This window comes from Lonchura striata, chromosome 24, assembly GCF_046129695.1.
Source record: "Lonchura striata isolate bLonStr1 chromosome 24, bLonStr1.mat, whole genome shotgun sequence".
NCBI classification, from domain to species: domain Eukaryota; kingdom Metazoa; phylum Chordata; class Aves; order Passeriformes; family Estrildidae; genus Lonchura; species Lonchura striata.
In genome coordinates, this window is record NC_134626.1 from 5,576,996 (window position 1) to 5,594,300 (window position 17,305).

Sequence of the window (17,305 nt, forward strand, 5' to 3'; positions counted from 1 at the left end):
GGATATCCATCATATCTTTATTTACATATCACAGAAACACACATGCAACATGTCACAGGTTTTACTACAATGGAACAGCCTGTCCCTATCTCTTGTTACCAAAAACTTTATTTTTGGCTCACTAGGAAAACTATCACTTCCCCAGAAAGCTCCTAAAAATAATCATTTAAAATAACAGACCTGGCAGGATAGACAAAATGAGTGAGAGCTACAGGCTGGGATGTCTTGCCACATCCTTGCAGAAACCAGGTGGTTCTCTGAAAGCAAGAAAGGAAGGAAGGATGGAGTGGGATTGGATGGTCCCAAAGATAGCAGGTCCCGAGATGAAGTGGAAGTGTGTAACAGCTAAGCAATGCCTGGAGCAGTGAAAAAGAGAGAGAGAGCAAGAGGTCTGCCAGAGGGTCCTCTCTCACCTAGGCAGGAGCTGATCCATTTCCCATCTTTGATTCCACTTGGATTCTACAAATTTCCTCTCCTCTAGGAACTTCCAGTCCTTAAAGAGGATCTGTCTACCCTTATTCTCAAGCAATAATTAAGGGATAAAATTTAAGCTCATATCCTCTTGGCCCTGAAGAATCTTCCACATCTTGCCTCTCTTGAGAGAAGATGAAACTGCAGAGCCTTTTCCAGAGAATGGGAGTCATGATCATTGCTTACTAACTAGGAGAGGGGGACTCAATTCAGAGGCAGGAATGTGCTGAAAGAAGGGGTAGGGAGTGCAGTCCTGCTATGGAAAAGGCTGATGCCACTGTATTTATAATGAACATGAGTTTCGGTCTAGCTGAGACCTGGCACGTTCAGAGCCTGCAGCTTCCATCATTTGCTCAGCTTTTTCCTCTAATTCCCACTGCTAGGTATAAACAGTCTGACCCCAGCTCCTGACCATAGAGGCAGGAGTCCCACCCTCCTAAACATTAATGAAAGATCCCTGCTCTCCGTTGGCTGAGTCAGGCTCCACGCAGCGCCCCTTCCTCCGGGTCACTCTTCGGTTCCGGTGGAATTTGGCATAACAGCGCAGCCCTATGGAAAAGACAGAGGTGCAGAAGTGAGGAGGGACCAGGGCTCCCTACAGCTGTAACACCAATTATTTCTCTGCCTCGCATACTTCTGCACTGGGGTCAGCCCCAGTGCTGTGTCAGATAAATGGGGTGGGAGAGAAATGCCTCACACAGACAAGGCATATTGCTCTCTGGGCACTGCTGTTCTGTTTGGCTCTGGTTTGGGATTCATTGTTCAGTCAGGTTTCACTGGATTCTTGAAATACCAATGAATTATTCCAATTGTTTCCAGTGATTTTATGGAAGCCCTGCTTGGTTTCCCACTATTACTTCCCATTACTGTCTAAGTAATCTCTCCATTGGGAAATTACTATAGACTTAATGTGCAGCAGCAATGACTAGGGACCTCCCCTTGTTATTTATTTCCCTGAATCTTCAAGAGGGAAAGGAAGAGACATTGAAGTGTTATTACTGGGACGTCTGATCCAAACCCACTGCTCATCTCCTTTAATTTCACTGTTTTAGATGCTCAATGTGCAGGGTCTGAAGGAAGCTAGCTAATATAGCATGGGTGCGTATGAAGGGGGAAAAAGGCATTTTATTTGTAAAAACCTTGAGTACATATTCTCCCAGGGCAGTGAAAGGTAATGGAAGACTCTTGTCATGGTAACTACTTGGTTTCTGGCTCCAAGAGGTTGATTTTATGGTGTTTCTTGTCTGACTTCATTACACCAGAACGTGTAGCTAGTTGGGCCAGACAGGGTATATATAGCTTGTGGGTAAACAATTCTCATGAAAACCCTGCTTTTCAGTAGTGCAGGATCTTGTCACTGGGGTTGGCAGGAGCTGATTTGATAATTCTAGAAACTGCAGCTCTTTTAACTTCTAGAGAAGGAAGCAGAGGATTTATAGCTTTTGTAATAAGACAGCTCAAAACTTTCCTTGGTTGTACACTGGAGATCCAGATGATGTCACATAGCAGTCCTTTGGAATTATGTCCCTGGGCTGCATTAAGACCAGCTTCCTTAAAAAGCTGGGTTTGTGCCCCTCATTACCAATCACCCCAGGGCAAACTGGCCTCCTAAAAGGGGAGCATGCAAGATCAGAGCACTACTCTTGTTTAAGCCTCTTGTTTATCTTACCTGGATCTTCCCTCTCTGGGGATCTTTTTTATGCTACACAGGATGCACATTTGCTATCAATTTATAACTAGCTTAAGGATAAAACAGGGCCTGGGGCAGCCTCATTAAGGATTGCAGAAACATGTTTCTAGGCTAATCTATCAGAAGGTCATCTCTGATTAGGACCTCGCGGTGTTACACAACACGCCCAAGGTGAAGACTATCATTTAACACTGCAACTCCAGGAAAGCTGCCCATTTAACTGGGTAAAAAGTAGGCAAACAGCCTGGACAAATCACTGGGTACCTAATGCAGGTCACAAAACTTGGCTAACAGAGTTTTGTTATGGCAGGCAAGACTCAGTGCTTGGAGCTGATCCTGAACATGTTTGGACTAGAAAAGTGCCTTTTAACACTTTCATAATGCACCTGCCTAGGAAAGGCTGCTGTGGATTCTTCAGAAACAGTTTTAAAAAACAAAAGCCTGAATCCTTCCCACATCTACTAAATTGCTACAAGCTCAGTTGAAATTAACTTGGGAAAGTCATGTTAGGCACAAGGTCATACAAAACAGTGTTTTCATAGTCTGTGATACTTGGAGGTACCACTGAAATGTTAATATATTGTGGCTTCGTCTGTTAAGTTGGTGGACATCAGGACCTTTGTTTTCAAGAGAGAAAACAAGATATCCTAGAGGACTCAACAGTCACACTGTGAGTCAGTGGCAGAAAGAGGATAAGAGCAGGAAAGCTTGGCTCCTGCTTTCACATACAAACCACTGTTCCAAGTCAACAAAGTCAGGGAATGTCTTGGGAATGGTTTATTTCCCATAACCATGTTTGCTATGGACCCACATAAGCTGTTTATTACAATTTCAATTTAAAACATAATCATCACTGCAATTATACTTATTTTATGCTGTGAAACTGTAATTACTGCTTCACTTTTAAATGGTTAATTGTCATAATTCTCTCCATCTTTTTTTCTAACCAAAAAAGGGTGAATTGTGGTATCACATTTTAGTTAAATGTTATGCTGTCTCACACCTCGAAACTGTATGGTTTATTCCAAGCCTGTAATCCTCCCCTGAAGTATCATGTGTCTGTAATCCCATTGGCCCAAATTTTATTCCGTGCCCACTTTGAATCTCCCTGTTAAGTGTGCTGGTGGAATGAGACTCTCTCTCTTGGCCGGTGCTCTCTCAGCCACTCTCTCCCCCTTCCCTCCCCTTTCCCTCCTCCCTTCCCAGGGGTAGGACCCCCAATAAACCCTCCTCTAATTAGCACCCTCAGAAGCCATGTGGAGTCTCCAGCCAATCCACAGCTTGGGAGGCACCCCGGGGACACCCCTAAACACACCACAACAGTTTGCTTTTTTTTTTTTGTTTTGTGTCCAGCATGCTCACTGCCCCCCCAGCTCCAGGAATACCATGATGGGTGAGGGGCAGCCCGGGATGCTGTGAGGGTTGAGGACCAGGGGCTGCATCTCCTTCCAGTGGGGGTGACTGGCTTGGCAGCCACGCAGTGCGGTGCACCTGACCTGAGATTCTGTTGCCCTGTGGTTTTTCCCTTTTTCTTTTTTCCCTCTTTGGTGTTTTTTTTTTTTGTTTGTTTGTTTGTTTGTTTGTTTGTTTTTTTTTTTCCTTTGGCACTGTGACTAGGGCTTGCCAGCTTGCTCTTCTGCCACTTGGGAGCCCAGAGCTGGTGTGTGCTGTGCCAAGATCCCAGCCAGGCTCTCCTCACCAGTGACCTCTGCCAAGCAGCTTTCCTTCACATAACCCCAGCAGTTTCTTGCTACTGCTTTGGGCATTTTGCTACACTTCAGCCCAGTACCCAGCGTCCACCAAGACCCCCCAACTTCATCTGCTTCTGCCACTGCTTGGGGCTTAGTGCTGCAATTCAATTTGCCACTCACACATGGGATCTGCTCACCTCTGCTGTCCCAGCCTGCTCTGAGGTCTCTGCTGCAGTCCCTTTTGCCACCCAGAGGGGTCTGGGGCCAGCTGCCCACTGTGAGTTTGCAGCGGAGCCCCTTTTCTCTTTCCCTTTTCTCTCTCTCTCTTTTCTTTCTCCCTTTTCTCTCTCCCTTTTCTCTTTCCCTTTTCTCTCTCCCTTTTCTCTCTCCCTCGCTGCTGGTTTTGTTTGGTGTCGCTGCCACCGCTGTGCTTTGTTTGTCCTGCTATACACATATATACTGGTAAAGAACTCATTCCTTTCCTCATATCTTTGCCTGATAGTCCCATCATTTCAAAGATATAATAATCTGGAATTAAGGGAATATTTTCCATTCCAAGGGAGGTTCCTGCCTTCCTTAGCAGACGCCTGTCTCTTAAACCAAGACAGGGAGCAAAGAGCTGGACTCACCTTCAGTGCACATACAGTCATCATAACACTTGTTGTTAAGGCCTCGATTGTGTGGTTTGCAGAGGTGCTCACGTAAGTCACAGCAAGAGCCTGAAACACAGGACCAGGGGTCAGCACAGCTCAGGTATCCCCTTACCTGTAGGGCTGCTCTGTCGTACAGACATCATCTGGTCCCACAACACACCTAGAGAGCCTCTGCCCTTCCCTTGCATACCACTTCCTATCACTAGTAGAAATCACAATGCATGTCTTAAAACCTGGGCTAGGTTTCAAACATCCCATGTTTGGAGAAATGACTCTGCCAAGCTGATCCTGACCTGGGAGGCAGTCAAGGTGGTGATCACACGGCTCTCCTTCAGCTGTCGTGGTTTCATTTCCACTGTTGGGGCTCTTACTGCGGCGTTTTTCTATGGAAAAAAAAAAAAAAAAAAGATGCTGATAGAAAATTTCAGACTAGTGTTTTCATGTTGGAGAATATATTTTTCCAGGGTAAAAACAGCCTCGAATTTCAAGAGTTTGAACTCTAAACCTTAATAGTCTAATCTCCTCCCTATTTCTCCACTGTCCATTTATCATTTTTACTCTGCCCTCCAAATATGCATCCAAAATGAGAAACATTCTGAAACTGAGCACAAAACCCAATAAGCATTATGCTGCTTCTCTCTTCCCCCACCACTATGATCTCATGTCCTTCAGCACATCTCTGAATACTAACCATAGACAAACCTTACAGGATGACTTTTGGGAAAGAGGACAGGGAGGTTTAGCACCTTTCTTTTTAGCAGATGGCCATGTTTCTGGTTTGAGATCCTCATAATCAGTCCAGTCAAAGAGTGCCATATCCAAGGTGGGCATCACATCCCCATCTTGCCTGAGGCGGGCCTGCAAACCACAAATAAACCAGACAGAAAACAGATTACACTTCTATAGAGACACTGAAGTCTTTACAAATTTTCATGGTGCTTTTACATTAAAAAGGCTTTATGATTCCCCCTCCCCTCCTCCATTCCTGTCTTATCCACTGGGGATTCCTGGCATCTCATTTTCAAAAGTGAAGAACTTTCCCTTGTTGAGGCTGAAGCCAAGAGGGAAGTTTCCACTGCTTCTGTGTGAGAACAAAAAGTGAGCAATGAGCGTTAGGACTGGCTCTTCAGTCAAGTGCTCCTACTGCCCCTCTGGTCCTTGAAATTCAGTTGGATAGCTGAGGGAGAGGCAAGGCTTGGAGGTCCAGAACCGTTCCCAGCTGACTCTTTACCTGTGACCGTGGTGAAGTGGCTGGAAGAACAGGAGGCTCTTCTGTGGAAACAGCTGTGTCCAGTGCAGCAATGAGGAGCATGGTGGGAGTCAGACTTGTAGCTTCCTCTGCCTGAAGATTTTGAAACTGTTCTTCAGAGCTTTTGGGTTTCTTGTACAGGGAGCTTGGCCCAACATCAGGAGTCTTCCCTGCAACGGGTACAGTGGCATTACCTTTCTCATCCCTTTTCTCTGTGTGATAGATTTGAGTCAAAGGAATTAATGTGTCATCCAGTCACCAACCACTGTTCCATGATCCTGAGCTGCTGCTTTAGACCACTCTCTATGAGCTATTATAGTGAGAAATCAGGTCCAGAGTATATGCAGCTTGCTTTTTGCTTGCTTAAGACATACAAAATCACACCTCCCTGAAGATATGTCTATCTCTTGTTTAAGAAGCAAAACATGTTTTTTTCTGGTCTCAAAAGTACAAAATGTTCCTGTTTAACCATTTTTAAACCAACAGATTAAGCTATTGCAAATATCTGTGAATACATTCTTATTTGATTTTAGTAGTGAGTTATTTCAGTTTAGCTCAAGTCAGGACTTACCTAACTTGAAATTATCTTCACAGATATGTCCCTCTTCTTCATAAGTATTAATTTAAATATAGACCTTAAGTTAACGTCAAGAAATAAGCCCTATTTGTAGTCTGCAAATATTGCTTCAAAACAGATTTCTTGCATACTCTTACTTTGCTAACACAAGCTGTTTAGTCAGTCCTCTGAAAAAACAATAAGAGCTCTTCTTACTGAGGCAGGGAGGAGTGTAGGATGGAACTCAAGGACATGACACCCAGCTTGTCACATCGTGTAGATTGACACAAATTGCCTCGCTTCAACAGAACTCAAGGTTTACCACACTGAGCTCATACCACAGAAACACACACCCACAACTTGACCTGCAAAGGAAAGCAGTCCCAGTCGAAATCAAGCAACATTTTAAAGTTATCAGTGCAATTTCATGTATGCAAAATCTGTTGTTTTTTTTTTTTTGTTGCTGTTGTTCAGCATAAACTTAGAAGAGCACAAGCTCTGGTGAGAAGAAACTGGTCTTCTAAGCAAAATAAGGGGGTTGTGTTTTTCCCAATTCTCATCATTTTTTGAAGTCAGTGGAGAAATTGAACATGGCATGGACATACTTGTTCCTAAATTGGGTCATTTGCTAGAAAGGAAAATAAAAAAGCAGACCACCCTAAAACAGCCCATCAAGTCTTTGGGTCTGTCAGAGTTCCCCCTGTAAGACAAACGAGGTCATTTTCACAAAATTGCAGCCAGCACTAAAATTCTGGTTCTGCAGCTCCCCTTTTTTCTTGTGCCTCTTTTGTTTGGCAGATTTCTCCCCAGAGCAGGCACACACTCCACACACCCATGTGGCTCCACCACAGCTGCTTCTCTGTCCCTCACACAAGAGATGCTCATTTCCAGTGCCACAACAGCCCCAGCTTCCCCTGGAGCTCAAATACCTTGGTGATGTTTGAGCCTGTCCCTGCGGCTATGCCGGCGATGTTCTCGGTTCTGCTTCTTTCCTTTCTCAGAGCCTGGAGACTGGTTTTCCCTCTCAGGATACGACAATTCAAACCCCAGGAACACATCCTTATTTTGTTTCAGGGCTGCTGGCTGTCCCTCTGCCACCAGCTCTTCCACAGCTGAAGCTCCGCTGCCCATCTTGAGGGTCTCTTCCCCTGCCAGCTGCCCTCTTGAAGGCATGGTATGGACCCTCTCCTTCTTGGCCAAGCGTTGCCTGTGGTGGCGCCCAGTTCTGGGCTGCTGCAGCCACAGCTCTTGGTTTTGAAGGTGGTTGTTTTTCTCTGGGGCATTTTTGAGCTTCGTGCCAGGGTTCAGGGAGATTGCAAGACTGATGTCAGAAAGAACCAGCACGCACAGGAAAAGGAAAGAAGAGAAGGTGGAAGAAGTTTCCATAATCATGGGTGCTCTGTCTCACCTGCAATTAAAAAAGGGGAAAATAAAGCAACCAACACTTAGGAACTGTAAAGACCATCAAGATTCAGTCCTAGGACACTTAGATAAAAACCATTATGGTGTCCTGAGGTGGAATCAAGTTATTCCCTCTTTGCTTATTTCCTCTTCTCCCAGCCCTGGTTACAGCAGCTGAGACACATGTGCAGGGCCTGCAGGGCTGAGAGGTCCCAGTTTCATGTGCAAATGAGGCCATCAATCAGTAGGACACTTCCCTTTGATTCCTCACTAGCCCCCCTACCCTCCTATTCACAGCCCACCATCTGAGGGGCTGGGGAGGGGGGGTCTGGCTCCTGCCCACAGCTCTTAAGCCTGGCACAATACCAGCTGCCAGATTGGCATCCTGGGCTAGGGGCACTGGCCCCTCCTCACAGCTGGTTTTCTTGCAATGAAGATGTCAAAATGAGCAGAACTGGAGGCAGATGGTGGCCACACAGGACCAGTAACAGCCCTGAGCAGCTCAAGACAGAGACTTCCACATGTGCTTGCATACTGCTTCAGAGTGGCGGAAATTGGTCAAAGAAAGAAAAAACACTGCAGATTTTGTGCTGATACCCCATGGCATAGCAGGGAAATAAAAAGGCTGTCAGCAGAGCAAGGAATGCTGGTCTAAATGACCAAGGGGCAGAGAGGCAGACTGAGGTTTCCTTAGCTTTTCCCACTTTCCCTCCTTGATCGTGCACAGGTCACCAGGCAAGGCTGTCACTGGGAGGGTAATTTAAGTCCCAAGAACATTGAGACGAAGTTTCATTGAGTCCACCAGCACAGTGGCAGCAGACTGTTATCATTCATTCTGCTCCACTGTCATATTTTTGAGGGTCTTCTTTCATCTTTTTGTTTGTGTTACAAGACATTGCTTTGGGATGTTGTGGTTTTTTGCTCTGCACAAGTCAGACCATTCTCAAACTAAGTTATTCAGTTGTTCTCCCCTATCCTTTCCCACAAAATGGGGGAAGGAATTTGCATTATTTCTAGTGCAGCTTTTCCAGACTGCCCATCTCTCTCTGGAAAGCATGAAGACATGCTTAAAAACAGAGTTCCCTGGGATACTGACTGCCAGAAAACCAGGCCTGGGCTTACATTCGAGAAATACTGTCACAGAGTTACAGCTATAGCTTTTCACTCAACCTCATCTCAGTCTTTTTGCACCTCAGCCCTTGGATGTACCTGATTAACCAGCAAAGGAAAACCACTTTGCTGCTTAGTCACAAGGGCGGGCTCATACTCACTCCTCCAGGTGATTTTCTGCTTGACCAGTGTGTTGATTTGGCACAGCCTGGTTTTTGGTACCAGGGAAGGGCCACTGGGGTAGCTTTGGTAAGAAGCTGCTAGAAACTTCCACCATGTCCAACAGGGCCAATCTCTGGTGGCTCTGAAGATGGACATGCTGCTGGCCCAATTAGAGAGGCTGGGAACACCTCTGTGATGACACATTTAAGAAGAAAATCAGATCAGCACAGGCACAGTTTTTCTGGGGTGATGAGGCGCTGCAGCTGGTGCCATCTCGGCGTGGCCCGTGGCGAGCCTGGCCTGCCTGGTCACCCCTGGCAGCCATGTGTCGGTCTCAAATTCAGTCAAAGAGAGAAACTGAGAGTTTCTAACCAGGCAGATGCCTAGGAATGTGTTGGAAAATAATGTAAATAAGGTTCTTTATCTCTCTTGTTGTTCACATTGTTTATAGTTAAGTTCTACCGCTGTGCATCATGCACTGTGCACCAATGGTGTGGCTTGTTTTCACTTCAGGACCAATGGAATTGGCCTGGATGAAACTCTGTGTAGAGCGATGCATTTTGAAATAAATCAGAGTTTTACTCTCGCCCATCCTGCCTCAACAGCGCCAGCCGTGCACTGGCAGAAGGGCAGGGCTGGCGGCAGTGGCTTCTCCTTCCCAGCCCTGGCACAAGGAGAGGCATTCACAGCACCGATGCCATGGCGGTGCCACCACCTGCACCATGGCAGTAGCTTCTTCTCCTTCCCAGCCCCACCACAAAGAGTGGTGTTAACAGCAGCAGCACCATGGCAGTGCCACACTGCCCGCGCCATGGCAGCAGCTTCTCCTTCCCAGCCCTGGCACAAGGAGAGGCATTCACAGTGCCAGCACCACGGCAGTGCCATCACCCACACTATGGCAGCGGCTTCTTCTCCTTCCCAGCCCCGGCACAAAGAGTGGAATTCACAGTGCGGGTGCCACGGCGGTGCCACCGCCCATGCCATGGCAGTGGGGCCGCCCGGCCGGCAGGGAAACACTGCCAGAGACTCCCAGTGTGGAACCCAAATGAGATTGACTGCTCGGCGCTGTGAGATCCTGCAAGAAGTTTTGAGTTGGTGCAACTTGTTGGCAATGAGCAGCAGTTTTCCTTAGTCAGAGAAGAGGAGGAGATGACACGTGAGGGAAAACAACATGGAGACACCAAGGGCAGTGGGGAAAAGGAAGGGAAGGAGGTGCTCCAGGCCTTGGAGCTGAGATTCCTCTGCAAGCTGTGGTGAGGACCATGGGAAAACAAACTGTCCCCTTGTAATGCATGAAGTTCATGGGGCATGCAGAGATCCACTCACAGCCCGTGGGGAAAGTGCTCAGGTAGAGTGGGTGGATATGCTGTGATCCAGCAGGAGACCTGAATAGAGAGAGAGAGGGACCTGCTCCCGGAGATAGAGAGAGAGGGCCCTGCTCCCAAACTAGAGCAGCCAAACATTCGAGAACTGCACCTGTGGACGAGTGACCCACACCACAACAGTTTTGGGACGACTGTTTCCTGTGGGAGGGAACCCACAGCATAGCAGAGGAGACTCTGAGCAAACAGAACAAGACCTTGAGTGACAAACTGACCAAAACCCCCATGCCCTGTCTCCCTGTGCTGTTGGTGGGAAAGAGGGAAGGGCTGGGGAGGGGAAAAGGTGTTTTAAAGGCTTATTTTACTTCTCATTATCCTCTTCCGACTCTGTTAATAATAAATTTACCTTATACCTTTAAATTTGAACCTGTTTTGTCCTTAGAGTGTTTTCTTTCCATTCCTTATCTCAATCTTAATTAAATTTGTTAATTTTTTCCCCCTCTCCTCTGCCCAACCATAGCACAAGAGGGTGAGGAAACAACTTTCATGTGTGCCTGGCATTTTGCCAGTATCAAACCACAACACCAGCCATTGTAACCTGTGAAGGGCAGCAGGTAACAGCCTTTCAGGCCAATTCTGACTCCAATTTTTGTGGAGGTGACAGTAGGTACATTAGAAGTAGCTTGGGCTCTTCCTTTCCCCTTTTCTTTCAGCGTGAGAGACAGATACAGGGAATTTTGAGTCAGTGAAAACTTTGCTGTCACAGCAGCCTAGCATTCTGGAGTTAAGAGAGAGATGCCTTCATCCTGTTAATTGAGAAAACCCTGCTCATGCACTCACCAGCCAATCCTGCCTTTCCAAGATCCCTCTCTGTTGCTGTTCATAGCCTGGGAACATGTTTTCAGTTCAGCCATTCCCTGGAAAGAGGAAGGCAGCACAGGGGCCTTCTTTTCATGCAGTTTTCAAAAAGCAGGTCTTTTTACTGGCCATAAAAGACAATAAACTGTTCCTTGAGGACTGATTTAGGAAGCACTGCGAAGCTCACTTGCGAAGGCAATAACACTAGAAATACTATTTTATTGGCAGCTACCTGGAACAAAGGAAAACCAGACTGACAGCTAAATCTATTAAAAAAAAAAAAAAAGAAAAGAAAACAAAAACATTTGAAGATCTTCTTCAAAACTACTAGAACAAATAGCAACACACAGCTCTGCATGGGATCATTTGCTTTTTCCCAAGACCATGGGGTCTTTGCTTTTTTCCTAGGATTTTCTCTTTAAGAACTAGAGCGAACCAGCTGGATTAAGACATCACTCAGAACAACTCAAAGAGCTATAAAGAGCATCTTACTCTTTATCTGTAGGCAAAATACCAAGAGGAGAGAACAAGTGCAAAGAGAATGCAAGGGTGTTTCCAATCTCACTCTCACAGACACGGCCCTTTGATGGTGAATCTGACAGACACATTCTGATTTTCAGGGGGAGCTGGGAGGCAGCTAAGTGCTGCAGGGCAGTTAAACAGAAGGTCTGCTTCAAAGCATAGGGGGTGTTTATTTAAGCTGCCCAGCTGTCCTGTTGGCATGAACGAGGATGAAAATGCAGGTAGAAGCACAGATTGCCTCATCTCTGCACTGGCAGAGCGGGCAGGTTAACGTGCTGTGTTACTGTCGCTGGGAGTCTTGCATTAATAATGTAAATTACCTGCATTACCTGACAACCTGTGCTACACTGTTGTCAGGGAAGATCTGAGCTGTTTGTTAAACCAAACCAGTGCATGGACAAGTTTTGGGTTAATGCAACACTGCTGTGCTAGAGGCAAAGCAGTCCCAGCCTTCTCCTAACCACTGGTTTCCATGTCCTGATCTATCTTTAATTCCAGAAACCTCTTGGTACCTCCTTAATTTTTCTTACCTATAGAATTCACACTCTACAAAAGACAACTAGATAACACAATGGCATCCCTAGCTCTCAGTGCTCAGGTTCTTCAATGGCTGAGCCCCAAAATAAACTTCACCCTCTTTTCTAGCAGGACCAGAGTCCACAAAAGCTCATTGATGTGACAGCGAGATTCTCACCCTGCTGATGCTGCCTGCAAAGGATGAAATTCTGAGACTCACACCAGACAGAAAGAAGTCTGGCCTTGTAAAGAGTTGCCTTTCCTAAATTGCTATAAACAAACACACATGTTACAACAAAGCCCAGGATTCATAGTCTTCTTAGGGTTCATATATTAATAAGGGAAATAGAGGGAGTATTTGCCATGTTAAGCTGCCCCTGTAATTCTTATTGCTCCACCCCTCTTCCTTCACTGCCTTATGGACCCTCAGGATTACAAGCCACCTGAGGCAGCAAATCTGCCTCTCACATGAACATATGTACAGCAAAGTGCTGCTCAGAGTATAGAGTCTGGGCTGGGAAGTGAAAGCAGTGCTGCTTTCCAGCCACAATTACTGATCCATTTTGGGTTAGTGTGGATGGTTACGATCCCGTAAGTGAAATTGAGGGGTGGGGGTTGCATCTTGGATAACTTTCCCTGTGGGAAGTCTTCTCTGGACTCACTAATATAATTGCTATTTCTCTGTTCTCTGCTCATAATCCTGCAAGGCAGCCATGCACTGAGCAGGTACATGGAAATTCACCCATGTTTTTTTGCTATAATTACAACTATGTCACCTTGGCTCCAAAATAGACTCTGAAACTGTCCCTGGTGTATTTAGTTTGTATTTCACAAAATAGGAACATTAGATCATCTACATTCATTCACATATCTCACTTAAAACATGATATCTGACAGTCCTAGCTTTTACTTTTCACATTTCTTCATGTCACAGCCAAGAAGAACAAAACCCTTGAACTGAGAGACTGTCAAGATCTTTGATGCATTTAGTATGCTCAAGGGCTGAACCAAGCTGGACCCAAGAACGTGTGCTGGGCTAGATTTCTTTTTGGCTCTGATAAGCTCAGACTTTGGCAGACGTGTGTAAAGATTTCCTGGACTCCAGACAAGCCCAATCTGCAGCAATACACAAAATGTATGGGCATCTGCACGGGTGTTGTGTGTATGTGCCTGTGTGGCAGGGATGACGGACAATAAACCCAGCTCTGTGTGCCAGGCTCCCTGTTAATAAGAAGCCATGGGGTGATGGATGGGCTTGAGAAGGCCTGGAGCAGAATGGATGGGGTAGGCTCTGTGGTGGCTGACATGCAGAGAGCTGGCTGGAGCCATGAGGATGGCATTGTGCAGATAAATGAGATTTGACTTCCCTGCTGGGTCTCTTTCCATCTGTTTTTCTGTTTCTGGAGGCAAATGCTAGGAAGGTTCATAAACAATCTGCCAAGAGATTTTCCCATTTCTAAAAGCTCAATCCCAGCTTTCTAGGGTCTCCCAAAGCAGGCAGGTAATATTTGCCCTTTTCTTTTCCTCTCCAGGGCAAAAGTATTAACATTTTTATTCTTTTAAGCATTTCCTGTATATTAGATTTGTAAAGAATTTCAATTGTTTTTGCAGTTGTCCTAGACATCCTTGGGATGACAGAACAGTTCCCTGCTCACAGATCTTCAGTCCTTTTGTGTTCTTTTTCAGAGCTGCCCTGTTTTTAGGTTTCCTGCTTCCACCATCACCATTCCTCCCTATCTTTCCTTTCATACTTAAAGGACTCCAAAGTTTCTTTGTCCCTCCTGACTGTGATGCAAGACATTTCCTCTCTCCAGATATTCAGGCTACCTGAACAACCCCCCCAGCTTTGCCCTTTGAAACATCTGGTTCCTTTATCTGTGCTGTTTTCTCTCACTTATGCTATTCCCAGACAGCACTCCAGAATAGAAAGGGCCAGTAATATACCAATTGCATTAATGGCAGGAGAGATAAGACATAAGGATCCAGGCTTGCAAGGTATTAAGTAGTAGTTGAAGTTACCCCTGTGCCTTCACAAAGCCTCTCCCTGGGGCAATTTGTATCCAGTGACCACTTGAAACTTGATTCATTCAGCATTAGTTGTATGGCTGGAGCTGGGACTACCCTCACCCATCAGCTCTGGCTGACAGCCTGTGGTCTACTCTATTGTAAATGCAGGCAAACCCAACGGGAAGAAATGACTCAGTTCAGAAGGCTGAATTATTTCTTTATTATAACTGTTAAATACATTAATATACTATATAAAAGGAGGATACTAAAACTGCATACTACTTTCTCTGACCCTATCTCTAACTCTCTCCCAACTCGTGACCCTCTCTTGAGATTCCAGCCCCAGGTGGACTCTTGGATTGGCCATCAGGCTCAAACAATCCTCACCAGAATCCAATCAAGCAATCACTCCAGGTAAACAATTCTCCACACACATTCCACATAGGAAAAACAAGGAGCAGAAATAGAAATTGTTTTCTTTTCTATTTCTCTCTGTGCACCTCTATAAAAAATCCTGAGAGGGAGAGAAATGTGCTTGCCACACTACTCTCCTGATCAGGACAGAAATCATCTGCTCACACAGCACAACCCAGGGAACTCCCTCTCCTGCAGCCTGGGCTTGTGAGCTGCCCGAGTCCCTGCTGAGCTCCAGCATCCCCATTTTGGTCGACACTGGACACCTTCAAGTCAATACATGCCCCTAGCCACAGCTGTGCCACTCTTTCTCCTGAGCCTAGCCCTGCCCTGAGAGCTGCCCAGCACATCTGCCAGGGACGGGTCAGCCCAGCAAGTCACTGCACTGAAGGGTGAGAGGAGCCCGTGGATGAATTTGCAGGACCTCTGCTCTGCTTCCCTCTGGACTCCACGGTGTGGCTGACACAGCCATCACTCTGCTACCCAATAAAGAGACTAAAACTGCAATGAGCCTGAGATTCACATCCAGGATATAGCTGCTTGCTGTCAGCATGGCAGAGAAGACTTCAGTTTCATGTGCAATGCCAGGTGACAAATGGGACACAATCAATAGGAAAGGTCATTGCTCACCCAGCTGGAAAGTACTCGCCAGTGTTACAGGGAAGAATGGGGCAGATTTGCCCTGATCTTCTCTGGGAGGGACACATGGATGTGTCTCCACTGGCAAAACGGTTAGGCTGTGCTTTCAACATTCTTCCTTGCATTACATTCTCACTTTGAACCATTTGTATAGAATTAATGCCTCCTTCTTCAAGGGAGAGGACTTGGGAATACAAAACCACTTCCATTAAACCTCCCAGCTGACAGAAAACTTCAGGTGCGAATTAGATAAGTGTCACTTAAATTCTATGTGATTAATTACTAGCTGCAATAAGCCATTAACTGATGCCAAGCTGATTTAATTCAGAAATGAGACCACACTTTTATCAACAGAGGAAGAACACACAACAAGCCGCGGGTAGCCAGGGGCTCTGCACGGCAGCACAATGACTCGGTGGGAAAAGCTTCCGTCACCTCTGGCTCGGAGCCGGGACGTCCCCCCGGGGTTCGCGGGGGACTCAGGCCCTGAGAAAGGGACGGTGCCTCTGTCCGAGGCGACTTTGCTTCTGGGGAGGAATCTCGCAGGAGTGACCCACGGCGGGCGGTGAGTCCCGGAGCCCGTCCCGCACATCCCTGCGGGGCACACGGCGCGGGGCACGGAGGAGCTGCGCGGCAGCCCCGCGGCGGGAGCGGTACAGTCCCGGTCCCCAGCACGGGTGACAATGGGTCTGGCCGAAAGCCCCGAGCCCCGGCACCGGCTCTGTCCGAGCTCTCTGCCCGCTCGCACCGCCGTAAGCGGAGCTCCGCGCGCATCCCGGCGGCGGCAGGAGCGGGGATCCCCCTCAGTCCATGTCTTTGTCTCCTCCGGGACGCACGGAAAGTGGGAAGGGGTTGCCCACTCCTGCCCGGTCCCCGCGGCAGCAGAGGGGAACCGGCTCGGCGGAGCATCCCCGGGCGGGGCGGGCGCGGCGCGGGCACCGGGCAGCGCTGCCTGCCTTACCTGTGCGGAGGTGCCGGTCCGGCGGAGCCCGGCAGGCGGGGCAGGGCAGGACAGAGCTGTGCGAGCGGCGGAGGGGAGGCAGGTCTGCGGGGGGCAAGGGGTGTTCAAACCCGAAAGGAGAGGAGGAGAGGAGGAGGAGGAGGAGGAAGAGGAGGAGGAGACAGGGGAAGGCAGTGGGGGAATGTGGAGAGGAATCGGGGACAGGGGGAATCCCGGGGGACTGGGTGCATGGTGCCGGAGGAGGTGGGGCTGGGAGGGGCGGAGGGGCTCTGGGCGTGCGGGGGTCGCAGGGGGAGTGCGGGGGCATGGCGGGGAGCGGGGCTGCCCGGCGCTCAGGAGGAGGTGGGTGCGAGAGCGCAGCAGCGGTGCCTGCCCCGCACACACACGGGACAGACAAAGACCGGAGACAAAGGCGTGGCAGCCCGGAGGGGCGGGGAGCGGGTGAGCCCCGGTGAGCCCCGGTGAGCCGGTGGCAGCCCGGTGGGGCGGGATCCGCTGTCCCGCGGGGCTCCCCCGCGTTACGGTCACGCCGGTGGCTCAGCGTGCCCCGCTCCCTGCAGGGAGCCCCGGCCCCGCCGTGCCGGGTGTGAAAAATGCATATTTTATGGATGGCTTTTCGCAAATATTACAATGAACGTTATATGCGTAATGTTAGAAAGTTATGTTGTATTAATTCCCTTAAGTAGTGTGTTAAATACAGTTTTACGTTCCAACATGATGTTAAAATAGAGACTATGTATGTGGGGGAAGTTTTTTTTTTTTAGGAATGAAATACTCGCTTCGAGGAACACCTAAATCTTCCAAAGGAGAGGAATTTATGGCTTCTTATCACAAGAAACTAATTTCTTCAGGCCTTGCTCAGACTCGAATATGCCATGGGGATTAAAGGAAACAGTTGACATACAAGAGACAGTTTCTTGTTCTAAATAGAATGTATGCATAACCATGAAGGATTATGAATATGCAACAGTGTATTGTTTTAAGGGCGATTCCTTTGTTCACAAGACATGCTTTTCGCGACTTAGTGTCCGACAGCATCCGGACGTCCGTAATTCTTTGCTTTTTATTGTCTTGTAACTGTCC

The 17,305-nt window shown here is 47.5% G+C and overlaps 1 protein-coding gene across 1 annotated transcript; it reads right to left on the reverse strand.

The window, feature by feature from the left end:
* Nucleotides 1-16,476, reverse strand: DRAXIN (dorsal inhibitory axon guidance protein). Its single transcript, XM_021547204.2, has 7 exons — nucleotides 16,223-16,476; nucleotides 7,240-7,718; nucleotides 5,737-5,924; nucleotides 5,252-5,363; nucleotides 4,799-4,888; nucleotides 4,482-4,571; nucleotides 1-1,020 (listed from the first exon to the last, which is right to left on the reverse strand). Exons 2-7 carry the CDS (start codon nucleotides 7,700-7,702, stop codon nucleotides 908-910), a joined length of 1,056 nt encoding a protein of 351 aa, XP_021402879.2. The 5' UTR covers nucleotides 7,703-7,718; nucleotides 16,223-16,476; the 3' UTR covers nucleotides 1-907.
* Between the last annotated feature and the right edge of the window lie 829 nt (nucleotides 16,477-17,305).

Bases quoted from the DNA above. Each gene is read 5' to 3' on its own strand.
- DRAXIN (XM_021547204.2), bottom strand. From the start codon at position 7,702: ATGATTATGGAAACTTCTTCCACCTTCTCTTCTTTCCTTTTCCTGTGC. The intron at 4,572-4,798 runs GTCAGGATCAGC...CCTGTGTTTCAG, and splicing joins CCACCTTGACTGCCTCCCAG to GCTCTTGCTGTGACTTACGT. The intron at 1,021-4,481 runs GTGAGTCCAGCT...TCTTTTCCATAG, and splicing joins TGACTGTATGTGCACTGAAG to GGCTGCGCTGTTATGCCAAA.